Source organism: Phodopus roborovskii, unplaced genomic scaffold (genome assembly GCF_943737965.1).
Source record: "Phodopus roborovskii unplaced genomic scaffold, PHOROB, whole genome shotgun sequence".
Classification (NCBI taxonomy): Eukaryota; Metazoa; Chordata; class Mammalia; order Rodentia; family Cricetidae; genus Phodopus; species Phodopus roborovskii.
Window position 1 is genome coordinate 22,312,852 of NW_026126558.1, and position 16,290 is coordinate 22,329,141.

The following is a 16,290-nucleotide window of genomic DNA, read 5'->3' on the forward strand; positions in this document are numbered from 1 at the left end:
CTCCCCTGACACAATGGATGGTGATATAGGGCAGAGTCTTCAGTAACCAGCCCTCCCCCTTGCTAAGCCAGGCAGGCAGCTGGCGGGGTTCCAAACCCCAGTTCCCTACCATTCATTCCTCTGAGGCAGATTTATGGGGCACTACAGAATCCCCTTGGGCTATGGAAGGAGCCAACCAGGATTTACATTCTGGACTTACTGCTGACTGCCCCAAAGACTCCATTTTACATCTAAGGGGAAGGTACCAGTACCTGCTTTGCAAGGCAGCCATAGCACTAAAAAACAGCTCACACCAGACAGTAAGCGTCTCAAAGGCAGGGACTATTTAATTCATTCACTGTTAGATGCAATTCTAGGACAGACCTGGAAACAAGCAGATATTGACTACACATTTACTGAAAGAATAAACTGTAAGTCCAAACTAAAGGGTGGTTTTTTATAGTAATAGCTGAGCTAAACACAACCATCTTAAACTCAGGTCAGTCAAGTTCATTAGTGAATGTTGAAACTTCCTATGTCACCAAAAGGCTTCCTAAGAGTTGGTTGATACTGCCGAGTGGGTCACAATTAGGACCTGGGTGTCTTTTACCAACGTCATGAAGCTGTTTCTCTCAATGGCTCAACATCAAATATGGGTAGGTGGCTGTGGTCCCTCACTTCTGACCACTGCACTCACACCCCACAAGTTTCCTCCTCTCACTTCTTCATCTCTGCTCTCAGATCACACTTGAAGGACTAGGGAGCCCCCAATGGGAGGGGCCAGAATAGGGGACACAGCCCTGTTATCTTTCCTTCCAGATTAACTTCTTTAGAGCACTCCTAATACTAGGACCCTGAGAGACTGTCTCCCCATGGAGAAATATTTTTGGAAGAAAATCCTACAATAAAAACAGATCTGACTAGCTGAGCATGGTGACATAAGCCTTTAGTACCAGCACTCAAGAGGCAGAAGGCAGAGCAGGTGGGTCTTGGTGAGGTCAGTCTGGACTAAATAGTGAATTCCAGGCCAGCCATGGTTACATAGTAAGACCCTGTCTCAAAAAAACTGAAAAAACAAGGGTTGGAGAGATGGCTGAGACATTAAAGGCAAGGCTTACAACTAAAACAACAACTACAACAACCAAACAAAGAAACAAAAGACTAAGTGCTCATAGGAGTAGGGATTGGAGACCCAGCATTCATTCTGATTCTTCCTCCCACACAACTCTGAGTCAGAAAATTCTTCAAATCCTAGCTGGGCACTGCAACAATGAATGTGATAAAGTCACAACCATTAGTTTCTTTTGTAAAATGGGTTGGCCAGCTGAGTATGGGAACAGAGGCAGGAAGATCTCTACAAGTCCAAAGACAGCCTGATCTACATAGTTCTGGGCTAGCCAAGGCTACATAATGGACTTTATCTTGAAAAAAAAAGAGGGACGGGGGTGGGGGGGGCAAAAACTATGCTGACCTTGGCAAAGGCAGTCTTGATTTTTTCCAGTGGACCTACTGGGTCTTGGGCAGGTAACAGGAAGTAAATTCTGTCTGGGAGCCTCAAAGATGTTTAGGAACTGTTGAACAAATTAAAACCAGGAAGCTGTACCTTTGTTTCTCCATCTTTAAAGCTTCTGGCAGGATTTGGCTATGGGGTTTCTCAAGTTCCAACTCTGAGATTAAGACCTCAAAGTATTTAATATCCACCTTCACTGCTTCAAGGGAATGATAGGAGGGTAAAGCAAGCTCAGAGCTGTAGGACTTTGAAGAAGAAGGCATGCACAAACAAGGTGTTAATTATACCAGATCATTTCTTTGAGCTCAACTTCATAGCTGCTTGTAATATTCCTAACCCAGGGGCAAGGAGGGACAATTGTAATATGGAAAGTATTGTTTGTTCGGCCAAACTTGAGGGTTTGTATGTACCCGCAGGATAACCCTTTCAACCTTGTCAGATCCAGGGACATTGATGTTCTCAAAGTGGGAACTAGGGTGAAGGCAGCTAAGTAGGAACACCTTAGCAGCTGAAGACCATGAGGAGCACTGGGGAATAAGACTTACATATTTTTGTTGTTGTTTGGGGGTTTCATTTATTTCAATTTTCAAATTTTAGTTTTGCAGGGGCTGGAGAGATGCTTTGGCAGTTGAGAGCACTGGTTGCTCTTCCAGTGGACTCAGGTTCAATCTCCAGCACCCACATGGCAGCTCATAACTGTCTGTTAACTCCAGTTCTAGGAGAACTAACACCTTCACACCAATGCACATAAAATAAAGTTAAATAAAAAATTGAAAAAGTAGTTTGCAGTGCTAAGGATTAAACCCAAAGCCTCATCCTGCCACTGAGCTATACCCACAACTGTCTTTATTTTCTTTTCAAAGAGATGGAATCTTGCGGGGGTGGGGGATTTAGGGAGTAGGAGCGGGGTGAGAGGGGTGTACGCCTTTAGTCCCAGCACTCTGGAGGCAGAGGCAGGTGGATATCTGTGAGTTCAAGGCCAGCCTGGTCTACAGAGCAAGTTCCAGGACAGTCAGAGAGCTACACAGAGAGACCCTATCTCAAAAAACAAAACAACAAACGATATGAAATCTTGAGTTAGAGAGATGGCTCAGGTGGTTAAGACCTGTTGCTCCTGGGACTTGGGTTCAGCTCCCAGCACTCGTATCTGGTGGCTTACAAGCCCTGTACCTTCAGTTCCAGAGACCTGATGCCCTCTTCTGGCCTCTGTGAGCACACATATGGTACACATACATACATGCAGGCTCTCTCTCACTCTCAAACACACACACACACACACACACACTAAGGGTACTGAGTTGGCTCAGCAGATGAAAAACCAGGCTGGGCAAGCCTGAAAACTTGAGTTCAATCTCCGGAAACCATAGAGGAAGGAGAGAATAGACTCCTGGATGCACCTTGGCCACAAATAATATTGTTTTGGGTTTTTCGTTTTTTAAGATAGGGTTTAACCTTGGCTAGCATGGAACTCACTCTGGAGACCAGGCTGGCCTCAAACTTAGAGATCACCTGCCTCTGCTTCCTGAGTGTTGATATTGGAGATATGCACCACCACACCAAACTAATTTTAAAAAAGAGAGAGTTGCGATTTTGCTACATTTTCTATGTTGGCCCTCAATTCCCAGGGCCGAAGGATCCTGTCCCAGCCTCTGGGGTAGCTAGGATTACAAGCTTGGAGAGTCTCAACATACTAGCACCATACCAGCCCAGAACCTCGCTCTTACTTAAAAACCACAGTGACTTCCTATTTCTAGGGAAGTCTACCCCAAGAGTCAGTAATGTATGCAGGGAAAATCAGGCCATGCCAAGCACATTAGCCCATTCTTTGTTTTATAAACCAGGTGCATTCTTGGCACAAATCTACCATTTTCACAATCATAAACCACATCCGAGAATGAAGAATTTCCTCAGGAAAAAAAAAAAAGTGTTAAAATTTGTGACATCACCAGGAAGCACTGGCCAACTCAACTAAGTAATCAAAAACCTGATCAGCACTTCCTCACAACCTAGAGCCAAAAAAAGTGACAGCTAATCTGATAGATATACATATGTATGTATATATGTATGTATATTGCTTCAGTAAGGAAGACATTCATAACTCAAAGCCATACCTGCTCTAGAAATAATATAGCAGAGAATGTGATGGTGGGGTGGGGTTGAGGGGTGGATTTGGCAGAGGTCTGGTTAGCCACAGAGCTTCCTCAGGGAACTGGAATTGAATTTGGGGACCTGCCCAAGTTAACATTTTTACAGGTTGGCTCAGTTGCAGTTTGTTAGGCCGACAGTAATAAACCCATGTGCAAGAATTTAAAGTTTATGAGGCATAGCCTCTTAATGCCTGGGCTCTGGCTCCCTACAGCCAAGCCTTTAAGGAACCTAGCCTAGCTTGGGCGTTAATTATTTTGTCAATCTGCAGTTATTCGAGAAAGTTTTTTTTTTTTTTTTTTTTTTTTTTTGAGTTCTACAGACTCAAGAGCCTCACTTATTTATTTATTTTTTTGAGAAACAAAGGAGAGGCATTCTGCCCTTAAGCTTTGACAGCCCCAGATTCAAACTGTGGACATGTGTATATGCAGGGTGTTTGATGGGGGCACTATAAAAATGCTAGGTGGCAAGTGTTGTGAAAGCAGTTTTAACTATAGATCCCCTCCCCAGAAAAACGCTTGCAAAAGTTCTCTGGAACTTCATTCAAGGATCCCAAGTTACTCCTGGTTTAAAAACGTGGGTTTGATCTACAGAGACAACTCCATTGTCCTTTCTCTAGTCAGGAGCCCCTACCAGCTGGTAGAAGCTCGGGTCTCATGGCACGGCGGGTTCTCAGCACCAAATGACCCTCCACTTTCAAGTTTTCTTTAACTTGAATGGAGAAAAGTGCAACAGAAAGATCAAAATGAGCTTTGATCGTTCACTCACAGTCTCCGGCCGGCTTGGGACGCAGATGCACCCCCAACCCCCAAGTGATCTAACATCCTACTTCCAAGACGCTTGGAATGCAGCACCTAGTGTGCCTCCCGTGCGTGGTGGCCTTCTCCCAGGTGTGCCAGGCCATTCGCAGGCCGCTGCAGGGGCGCAGGCTCTCCGGGAAGGGCAGGGTTAAAAGTGCATTCCAGCCCGGGGAGAAGGGGGGCAGGGAGGGCAGCTCCGAGAAAAGAAACAGACCCGGTCTGTCTGTCGGAGACACAAAGCTCGGTTCACAAAGGGGGCCCGAGAGGGGCGAAGGGGGCTGCCCGGGGCACCGCTCATCCCCACACCTGCGCGGGGGTTGTGGGAAGAATGTGCATTGTGCATTCCTCAGCTGTGGCGGGCGCGGGAGGTTTTCCACGTCGGGGCTGGGTGAGGGGCTCTGCCGCGACGCTCTAAGAGGTCAAGACAAGCAACGGCTGCGGGGCAAGGAGGAGCTGGGCATTAGTGGGTGCACCGTTCCTCATTCTTCTCGAGCCCATTTCAGCCCGGGAGCCGCTTTCTGCGCTTACTCAGGATGTGAGGTGGCCCCACACGTCTCCAGCTCCGGTCCAGACACTCCACCGGAGAGCCACAGCAAAGTAGACCAAATGTGGTCTTCTGCACAGAGGTTCCATCCGGGCTGGCTCCAGGAGGGTCTTACCTTTCCCCAATGCTTGGCTGGGCTCCAGATCAGTTCCTCCCACCTTCAAGGTCACTTCAGCCTCCCCGAAGTCCGTCAGATAGGGCTCGGAGGCCAAGCTTGGTAGCCAGCAAACCTGTGTCTGAGAGCAGAAGGGTTAAGAGGGAGGCTGAGTCACAGGCGTGCCCGGTTCTGCACACCCATCCTTGGGAGTCCACCCTCGGTGGGGTTCCGAGACAATCTTGGCCCCAAGGAACACAGCCTTGAGGTCCGTACCCCCACCACCCCCGCCCGACACCCGCAGCGGGAGAACCCCGCCCGCCCTCCAGGGAGCAATCTGGGTTAGGACTAGGACAAGGCACTGTGGTACCTGAAGCAGGAGGAGCAGGGAGGCGAGTGGCCCACAAAGGAGTCCCATGCCTGGAGGGAAGTAAGAGGCTGCCGCGACGGTAGGGACCTACTCCGCTAAGCTCCTGGTAGAGCTTTGAGCACCGCAGCTCGCTGGAGCCCGCGGGAGGAGGCCAGGTGCGCTCAGGTAGCTGCTGATTGGTCAAACGTCACAAGGTCCCGCCCCTCGCAGGTGGGGCCGTGACTCGCCTGCCAAAGGCACCAGTGAAGCCCCTAGGGTTCCTCCCTGCTTCCCTCCTCCATCCTCCCTGCTCTTCTGGAACTACTCCTGAAAGGTACCCCGTGGCTCTCGAAGGTTCTGGCTTCGCTGGAAGATAGTATAACAAAACAAAACTCCTAATCCACTCCACTTCAGTCTCCGCAGTACGGGAAGACAAATATTCCATTGCTGGCAACTGCAACGGAAAAAAAGTGGAGACGCATCTGAAACTCGGGGGGAGGGGGGGAGGAACCCAGAGACTCCCCATTCATGCTGCCCGAGGCATGGTGTTCAAAGCTTTGATGGAGGCAGGGCGTGTCTTCGCACCAGCTACAGGCGGGGTCTGTCCTCTGCCACTTTCTCCACCTCCCTCCCACGGGAGTACACTGGAAGCGCTGGGGTTTTGAAACTGGCATCGAGGTCTCAAAGGACTGCAGCACACGATCTGATATACGTTTGAGAGAATAGTTACTTCCGTTTGCAGCTGAACAAATGGAAGGAAGCAAGTAGAGAAAGCCCCAGAATTTGGAAGCTATAGTAACTTCAAATGGCTTGAGGTAGGGAGACAGTTATTAATTATTAGCCCCATTATTTTCAGCACCCCTAATATAATGCTTTCTTCTCTCAATATAATTTTTTCCTCATTTTCATGTTATTTATGCAAATAATGGAGATTTTTTTATCTTTTGGGGGGCAGCGGTTTCAGAAACAGGGTTTATCTGTGTAACAGCCCTGGCTGTCCTGGAACTAGTTCTGTAGGCCAGACTGGCCTCGAACTCACAGAGATCCATCTGCCTCTGCCTCCCAAGTGCTGGGCTTTGAGGCGTGCACCACCACCGCCCAGCAGGAGATTTTTATCTTATTTATTGTTGTTAGATGTGTATATGGGCCCACAGTACACATGTGCAAGTCAGGGGAGGACTTTGTGAAGTCAGTTCTCTTCTTCCACCCTTAAAGGGGTTTTGGGGATTGAACTCAGTGCATTAGAATTGTGTAGGATGTGCTTTGCTTGCTAAGCATCTTCTTTGTCCATTTATTTATTTATTGAGGTAAGTAAAATCTCACACTGTAGTCTCACGCTGGCCTTGACTTCATGGCAAATTTCCCATCTCAGTCTTCTTTCTAACTGCTGGGGTCAAGGGCAGGATCCAACATGACTAGCGTAATAATGACATTTTTTTCCTTCTTTATTTTTTTTTAAGTAAATAACAATCTTGTTTTACATGTCAATCCAAGTTCCCTCTCTCTCCCCTCGGCCCTTGACCATCACCAACCCCCTATCCCACCCCATTTCTGCTTCCCAAGGAGGGTGAAACCTTCCATGGGGAACTTCAAGGTCTGTCGCATCATTTGGAGCCTGGCGTAGCCCCCACCCCTACCTCGTGTGTCTAGGCTGAGAGAGTATCCCACTATGTAGAATGGGCTCCTAAAGTCTATTTGTATACTAGGGATGAATACTGTTCCATTGTCAGAGGCCCCAAAGATTGCCCAGGCCTCCTAACTGACACCCACGTTTCAGGGGGTCTGGGTGGGTCCTCTGCTGGTTTCCTAGCTATCAGACTGGGGTCCATGAGCTTCCCCTAACAATGACAATTTTTTAAAAATCTAGTGTATCTCTGGCTGGCCTTAAACTCAATATACCGATGGGAATGGCCTTGAACTTCTGATTCTCTGACCTCTACCTTCCTAGTACTAGGATTTCAGGCATGTGCCCCCATGCCTGGTTTAAGCGATTATAGCAATTGAGCCTAGGGCTCCATGAATGATAGACAAGCATTTGTCAACTGAGCTACAGCCCCAGTCCCAATAATGGCAAATTTAAATATAGGTTTTATCAGCATGAAATACTGTATATGATCTGAAAACTACCTGCTGTTCTTGTCCCTTGCAAGATACCTCTCCTGGTGAGTTGGGACTTGTTCCTCTGTTGGTCTTTTACTATATTGAACAGGAATAGCAGTCCTTGAGGCACACTGGGGCAAGCATAGGCTCCAACTGCCCTACTCTACATGCCCTTTCTCTATAAAGGCAGCCTCCCACTGCCCGGCCCCTCCTCTCTGCAATGCTGGCCTTGCACACACCAGCAAGTGCTCCACTACTGAGCCCTGGAGCTGAGCTTTCTGAACCAACCTATTTTTTTGCCCATATTCTCTTCCATTTCTCCCTGGAGAACCTCAGGATGATGGCCTCCCTTCCCCTGCCTTCTCCTCCACCTAGCTCAAAATTAAAGGTTTACTCATAGTTTTTTGTTCTTCACATATTTACCCAAAACTACCTGTCTTCCTACTACAAGTCTCTGGCTGAGCAGTAGAACTTGTGATACAATTAGGCAAGCACTGGCTCTGCTTGCTCTACTGGATGGATTCAGGCTTGGACTCCATCTCTTATTGGAATGGAACCCTTACCTACGCATTGGTGTATGGAACTATTTTTGACACCTACCCTCTAAAGTACCTTTACTAGAGCCAGTGGTGGTATATGCCTTTAATCCCAACACAGGATGGGGAGGCAAGAAGATTACTGCAAATTCAAGGACAGCCTGTACTACATAGTGAGCCTGTGTTTCAAAACAGGTGGGTAGAAGAGAGGAGATGGCTCAGTAGGTAATGTGCTTTGGTAAAGTCCTATGTTCTTGTTCCCAGAACCCATGTAATATGGAAAGCAGTGGCCCTTCTGTAACCTCCTATAGAGGGATGGTGAGAGGATGGGAGATTCAAGGGAAGCTATCAGGCCAGCTAGCCTGGCTTATACAGTGTCAAGAAACAGAGACCCTGTCTCACACAAGGTGAAAGATAGGACTGCGACCTCGGAGGTTGTCCTCCAGTCATGCACATTGACCTCTGCTTATACACATAACACACATCACTCCACCCCCCACACACAAACACCACATGCATACTGTACTCCGTTGTATTAGGATTAAGTGAGTATGTGTACATGAGGATTAAACAGATTAATGTGTTAAAAGCGCTGAACTCAGTAGCTGGCACAGAGCAAGAGCCCAGTGTTTTCCGTATTAGGGCTCTAGGATGCGGTCCATTTGGCTTTCTCTTCTTCATCAGCCAGCCGTTCCTCTCCTGGCTCGAACCCCCATTTCCACAACTAAGAGAATGAACAGTGTCGGAATCCTTCAATTTCACGGCTGAAAGTAGCTGGCATCTGCCATCTCTGGAGTCTTCAGTGATCCGCACAGCCCCAGCAGCCGTGGTGGGAGGTGGCAACTTGGAGGAAAAGTCCAAGGCAGCTAGCTAGTGAGTGGCCCAGCTCTCCTGCTGGGGACGCTTGTCTATGTCCTAGGTGCTTGCTTGCCCGAATTGCTCAATTGCTCTGGCCCAGAGGGGACAAGGTGGCCCGACCTATCCTGGCCCCCAAAGTTTCCCCGCGCCGGCCTGGAGCCAGACGAAGCCATTAGGCGCACAGTTAAACACAAACGAGCCTCAGGATACAGGCCCTAATTAAGTAAACACTCGGCTGGAGAGCTGTGGAGCGCGCTCATTTCCGCCTCCTTCCCGGGCACTCAGCATTCCGGCGGGGGGCCGCGAGCGCGAGCCGAGCGGAGAAAACGGTACTCAGCTCTTCTGCGTGCCTGAATCACAGTACTCTGCCTTCTGCGCAGCTTCCCCAGCTGGCCATTCATCAATTCATTCGTTTAACTGAATGAATTTCAGTCTTGAGTTTCAGTTAAATTTACCGATAGCGTAGTCAGGTCAGCAGCTCTTGTCTCGGAAAAACAAAACAAAACAGACGCCCACAATTTGCTTCCTCCACCCATAGCCAATGATGTAGGTGTAGATGACAGCCCATCATTTTTCCTTCCAGATAGACAAACCGTAAGATGTAATTGCATCATAGAGCTCCCTGTGGACCAGGCTATGCTACCCTCTAGGGGACTAGGTCTGTGCTCCCATCACCTCTTGCCCTTCCTTATCTTGCTTCTCCCGCTTGGTTAGCTTGGTTACCAGTTCCTCCCCACTTCTTGATGTGCCAGGTTAGGAATGTGATTTATAATCTCAAGATTGGGTTCTTGGAATCTCATCATGGGCAGAACAAGCTTGGGATTGGAGAAAGACCAAGTGTTTCTGTTTGGTGATGTTTCAGACGCCTGCCATGGTGTGGTGAGGAGACTTTCGTGTTTCGTGCTCCGGTTCAGAGGTAATGTCTGGCTGGGGATGCTCACTGGTCTCAATGGGAAGACACCTTATAGTGGAAAGCTTGCCTGGCAGACTCTGGGCTTCTGGAACCTTCATGTCAGTATTAGTTAGTTTTCTGGCATAATAAGAAAATACCCAAGACATGCAACCCAGGAAGAGAAAGTTTCGTATGGGGCTCTCAGTTTTGAAGGTTCCAGTCCACAGCTGAGAGTCCCCAAAGTTTTGGGCCTGTGCTAAAGCAGTATATCATGGCAGAGGTATAAAGGGATACAAAACCCACTTACCTCCTAGCCAGGAAACAAAGAATGGAGGAGGAATGGACCTGGTGCTTCAGGATTAGTCCCTAATGGGATGGGGAGCCGTTTTCTTTAGTGTTGTCGCCATTGGGAAGTGCTCATGAATAAGCTTCCATTCATGTTCTCGAGGAAAAATAAAACAAAAAACAAACAAATACCTGCACTCAGACACACTGAAAGTGGGGTGGACTAGGCAGGAAGAAGGACAGTGGTAGGAGGAGAAGGTATCAAGAGGAGGTAATGGGATGTGTGTGTGTTGTGGGAATAAAGCCAAGGGCTTTGTGTGTGGCAGGCATTGTACCACTGAGCTATTTCCCCAGCCTCCTTTGGGAATAAAAGATCCAAACTATAATACCATTTCCAACAGGGTATATAGCCTCCTGGACATCCTCCAGGTACAGAGGGCTGGAACTCTTCCATTCTTTCTCCTTTTCCAGAGAATCATCCCTTCCCAGTGTCTCCTGATTGCATTTTGTATCTAAATACTTCCATTTACAGTCCTGTAAAATCTCTGGTACCACTGCTTCCTTCTAAAGTGTCTCTGTTGCTTTACTCCCTACTACCTTTCTCCCTCTTCCTCCCACCTTAAACCCTCTTGGGGACAGAGGCTAAGGCTGTCAGAATCAACTGTCAGACTTCCCCACAGCACCCACACAGGTAGTGGGATTAAAGGCAAGATACACAGACTGAGATTGCCTTTTCTTTTCCTTTTCTTTGTGTGATTTTGTGTGTGTGGTGTGTGCATGTGCGTGTGTGTGTGTGTGTGTGTGTGTGTGTGTGTGTGTGTGGTGTGCTCACACACACTCCTAGTATAGTATATATGTAGTGGGCAGGTGTGAAACACAAACGCATGCATGTGGAGGCTTGATGTTGTCTATCAGTCAGGAATCTTTTTCTATGGCTCTTCTACTTTATCCTTTGGGGTGGGGTTTCTCATCAAACCCAGAGTTTCCCAATACAGCCAGCTACTTTTACTAGCTAGGTTCCTTTGGGGATCCTCTGTCTCCACCTTCCTAGGCTGAAGTGACAGGTGAGTCACCACATCCACTCAGCATTTATATGAGTTCAGAGGATCTGAACTCTGGTTCTGTTGCTTCTATGAAAAGGACTTAGCCAATGAACCATCTCCCCAGTGTTTTTAGACAGCATTTCAAGTAGCCCAGAAGGGCTTTGAACTCACTAACAGTTGGGAATGATCTAGACTGTTTAATCCTTCTGTTTCCATCTCCCAAATGCTAGGATTGCTTGTGTCCAGTTTCTGCCATGTTAAGGATCAGACCCAGGGCCCTGTGCATGCCAGGCAAGCACTCCAGCAACAGAGCTCTAGCCCTAGCCCTTGTTTTTATTGTGGCAGGGCTGATCTCAAACTTGATGGTATAACTCAGGCTGGCCCTGAACTCCTGATCCTTCTGTCACTGCCTGCCAAGTGCTGAGAATACAGGTGTGTACCACCATACATGAGTTTGGATCAAGTCTTGGAAAATGACTGCCTGGGTCGAGCTACTTTATCCCTCTAAAGCCTATGGAGCTAATAACTCCCACCTGGGGCATAGATTGTTCTAAACCCTCTTCTTTCCATCCAAACCTGCTCCCACAATCTTCTTTAACAAAAAACAACTGCATCTGGTCAGCAGCTTGAGCTGAGCCATCTGTGAACCCCTGGCTCATGGCACCTCCCACACTGGCTTCCAAATCATTCCCCAGAGCACAGAGGTTCACTTCTGGCCTTTGCACATGCCCTTCTATCAGCCAGGGTTGCAGTTCCACAATACCTCTTGGACTCCTTCCCCTGCCTGGAAGGTTTCTGCTCAGGTTGACTCATCAAAAGGGCCATTTCTGATGACCCTGCATAGAAAACACACACCCCATATTTCCCTCTTTTGCCTTTTAATTTTATTATTATTATTCCTTTTTGAGACAGAGTACTACTATGTAGTCCTAGATGGCTTAGAACCTTTTATGTAGATCAGACTGAGCTTGCACTCACAGAGACATGCCTGCATCTGGCTTTGAGGATTCCCTCTTCAATTTTTTTAAAGTACATTTTTATTTGCTTATCTTGTGTGGACACACGTGCTGTGGCCATCAGAGGACAACTGTAAAAATCATCTCTTCTCCCCCTACATGGGTCTCAGGATAGAACTCAGGTCATCAGGTTGGTGGTGAGTGCCTCCCCCATCTCACTGGCCTCTGTTTTGCCCTTTTCAGAGCACTTACAGGATTTTGGTTTGTTAGTACCTATATAATTTTGTTCCTGTTATTGAGCTGGGGGTAGTGTCATACATCTTTAATCTCATCACTTGGAGTTAAGCAGCTTTCCGTGAATTTGAGGACAAAGTGGTCTACATAGTAAGTTCTAGGACAACCAGAGTGATAGAGAGAGAGAGACCCTGTCAAAAAGGCAAAATAACAATAATAAAAATAAAAAGGCCTCGATGCTTTGTTTTTGTCAAGATAACATACCATAATGATTAGGATTCAGAACTCAGAATCGTGCTATCTGGCTTTAAATCTTGATGTGTCTCAAATGTGATCTGTACAGTGGGTGCTTGTAAAGCATTATACAACATCAAACCCAACATTGTGCTTATTGTCTTTCTCCACATAGGGAGAACTCCTTGTGTTCGAAAGGGATTAAGACAAAAGAAAACTAGTTTAATCAACTCTCAGCTGAGCAAACTGAAGAGGAACTAAATATCATTTTAAAAGTTTTAAGTTATTTTATGTCTATGAGTGTTTTGCCTGCATGTATATTTGTGCATGTTTTTGGTACCTGTGGAGGCCAGAGAAAGTGCCAGATTCCTGAAACTGGAGTTACAGATGGTTGTGAGCTGTGATATGGGTGCTCTGGAAGATCACCCAGTGCTCTTTTATTTATTTATTTATTTATTTATTTATTTATTTATTTATTTATTTATTTGAGACAGGGTTTCTCTGTGGCTTTGGAGGCTGTTCTGGAACTAGCTCTTGTAAACCAGGCTGGTCTTGAACTCACAGAGATCTGCCTGACTCTGCCTCCTGAGTGCTGGGACTAAAGGTGTGTCACCAATGCCTGGCCAGCCAGTGCTCTTAACGGAATCTTTCCTGGTCCAAATGAACATCTGTTAATTAGTACTTTTTATTTCTGTGTGTGCAGTCTGTGTATGAGCACATATTTATATGTACATGTGCTTGTGCAGGTACACTCTTGTGGGGTATCCACCAGAGAAGACAGCTTGGACAGGACTGTAACCCAATAGAAAGTCTTTATTAGTAAGCTGGCAAGTATACTGGGTGTTTGGGATCCCAGTGTAAGGCTGAGGCTTTCTCAGGGTGAGCTTTTAAGCACAAAAATCATATCCTGGGTGGACATATTTCAGTTAACAAGAACAGTTAGCAAGGAGTGGAACTACAGAAGCTAAAAAGCAAGGTTAGTACATTTAGAGACTTTCCCAGAACGATGGACTTTGATGGATTAGATTTTTGTTTTCGGTGTTGGCAGGTGGTGCTGTCTACATGCCGAGTTTTATAGCCTGAGCAGTACTTCCATCATGGAGTCAGTTGTTCTAAGGTCTGGAACCTGTTTCATTCCTACCTTTGCCTGTGACTGACTGCAGAGGCCCATGCCAGGTGTCTTCCTCACTTGGCTCTCCACTTCATTGTTTTTTTGAGACAGAGTCTCTCATTGAGCCCAGAACTCACTGATTCAGCTAGGCTGGCTATTCAGCAAGCTCTGGGGACCTACCTCTCTGCTTGAAGTGTTAAGGTTACAGATACATGACTTTATGTGTTTACTTACTTTTACATGCTAATCCCTGCCACCCATCTCTCCCTTCTTCCTATCCCCCCCCCATGTTTCCCTCACCCCACTCCTAATTTGCTCCTCAAAGAAGGTTAGGCCTCCCACGGGGAGGCAACAAAGTCTGTCCCATCACCATGTTGAGACAGGACCAAGGCCTTTCCCCCTGTGTCTAGGCTGAGCAAGGTATTTCTCCATAGGAAACAGGCTCCAAAAAGCCAGTTCAGGCACTAGGGATAGATCCTAGTCCCACTGCCAGTGGCCTCATAAACTGCCCAAGCCATCCATTGTCACCTGCATTCAGGGGCCTAGTTCCGTCCTTTGCAGGTTCGCCAGGTATCGGCCCAGAATCAGTAAGCTCCCACTAGCTCAGGTTAGCTGTTTCTGTGAGTTTCCCATCCTGGTCTTGACCCCTTTGCTCATATTATTGCTCCTCCCCCCCCCCAGTGGACTCGGGGAGCTCAGCCCAGTGTTTAGCTGTGGGTCTCTGCATCTGCTTCCATCGGTTACTGATGACATCGGTTTTTATGACAATTATGGTAGTCTTCAATCTGATTACAGGGAAGGCCAGTTCCGGCACCCTCTCCACTATTGTTTAGAGTTTTATCTGGGGCCATCCTTACAGACTCATGACTTTTAAGTAGGTGTTGGAGATGCAATCTTAGATCCTGTTTGGGCATCAATTACTTTACCTACTGAACCATTGCTCCAACCTCAGGCAGGGATTTTTTTCTTCTTTGTTCACTGCTAGATCCCTAGTGCATAAAACAGCCTGGCATCAAATACTCAAACACTCAAATATTTATTGAATGAGTGAAACCAACAAAACAATAACTGTTAGCATCTGGCAGGGTGCTAAATGCACAGGAGAAGCAAAATCAATGTTGTTTCCCTGGCTGACCTCACACAACAGCACTCCAGCACATTCACATAAGGGAAAGTGTTTTTGCAAAGTGCCACACAAATCATGCACATCATAAAAAAATGAGTGACCACAATTCTGTATTACTCACTACTTACCAGACTCATAGCCATGTACTTTGACATGTGAGTTTATTCTATATCATACAATTCTATGAAGTAGTTCATATGATTTGTATTTCTTTCTCTTTTTCTTCTTCCTTTCTTTTTGAGACAGGGTTTCTCTGTATAGCCCTGGCTGTCCTGGTCATATGTCTTAAGACTAAGAGGTTCTGTCCCCTGCTCACAGCTAAATAGCCAGGACAAGATGCAAAGCCACAGTCTACTCCAGCTCTGTATGCCAAAATGTATTGCCTAACTTCATTGCCAACCTGCCATTGAGAAGCATTTTCTAGAATGAGCTTGGAGAATAGAATATGTTTTGTGCATGAGGAAGAGACTTTTCTGTTTTACTGAAGACTGAGCATACGGCTCCATTCCGACTGCACAGTCCTTTTCCTCAACTCTGAAAATAAACATATTTGACCTTGGTTCAAGGTTAAACTCTGGGTCTTCTGAGAAGTATTTAGATAAAAGTTTTCTTCCCATTTTTGGTAGTAAAAGTCCTAGAGCTTAACTCCCCCAGAGCCCCAACTTATGGGGCTGTCTCAAAGATCAAGAGATGTTTCCCAGTCTTCCAGGAAGTGGCCTTAAAACTGAGTGATGCCATTTCTGGGCACTATTTCACAATCTCGCTTCTTTGAGTCTATCCCTGAACATCCTGGGAGCCTCCTTTTTGCTGTGTGACATCATTAGCCAGTACTTTCCATTTATGCCTGGAACCCTTTGGGTGCTGAGACAAGCTCTCTGCATTCATTGAGAAATCCCTTCTACTTCACTTCCCTTTCCCTGAATCGTGGGTGAGGCAGTGTTGACTTCAGGGTTTAAGGAACGTTTGCCAAGGCCTGAGCAATTACCTTCCAGAGTCCAGAAGCCAAGCACACTTTTCTATACACTGAGGGCAAATAATCAATAAAGCACTCAGGAAGCCTCAAATCTCACTGGTAGGCTGAGCTCTACAAACTCAGAATTCTACCCTGCCTCCCCAAACCTTAAAGAAAATTATAACAATAACAATAAAATGATAACAGCTGCTCTCAGAGCCATTCTTCACTCCCCTCTGCAAAGCAGGGTTGCTCCTGCAGACTATTTTCTAGTTGCTTCAGAAATGATTTCCTTCAACACACAGCCGACAGGAGAGACACTGTTGGGGGCCGGAGGGCAGGCCAAAGGAAAAGCCTGTGACTTCATCCCAATTAATCTCTGACTTTCGTTTCTGTCTCTCCATTACTCTGCTTAAATTCCTCTCAGTTAAACACCTGATGTGACTCTGACTGAAAGAAAGGCTAAGACTAGGGCTGGAGAACTAGGTTCTGGTCACTCACATTGGACTGATTCCAATCACCTGTGACCCTAGGGGGAAAAA

General features: G+C 46.8%; 1 protein-coding gene across 1 annotated transcript in view; it reads right to left on the minus strand.

The window, feature by feature from the left end:
- Nucleotides 1–5,827, minus strand: part of Cdh3 (cadherin 3) — a 46,054-nt gene extending 40,227 nt beyond the window's left edge. Inside the window, exons 1-2 of the mRNA XM_051201336.1 lie at nt 5,443–5,827; nt 5,094–5,214 (exon numbers count right to left, since the gene is read on the minus strand). Coding sequence (XP_051057293.1) covers nt 5,094–5,214; nt 5,443–5,490 — 169 coding nt within the window. The 5' untranslated portion in view covers nt 5,491–5,827. The remainder of the gene's footprint in view (nt 1–5,093; nt 5,215–5,442) is intronic.
- Nucleotides 5,828–16,290: the final 10,463 nt, after the last annotated feature.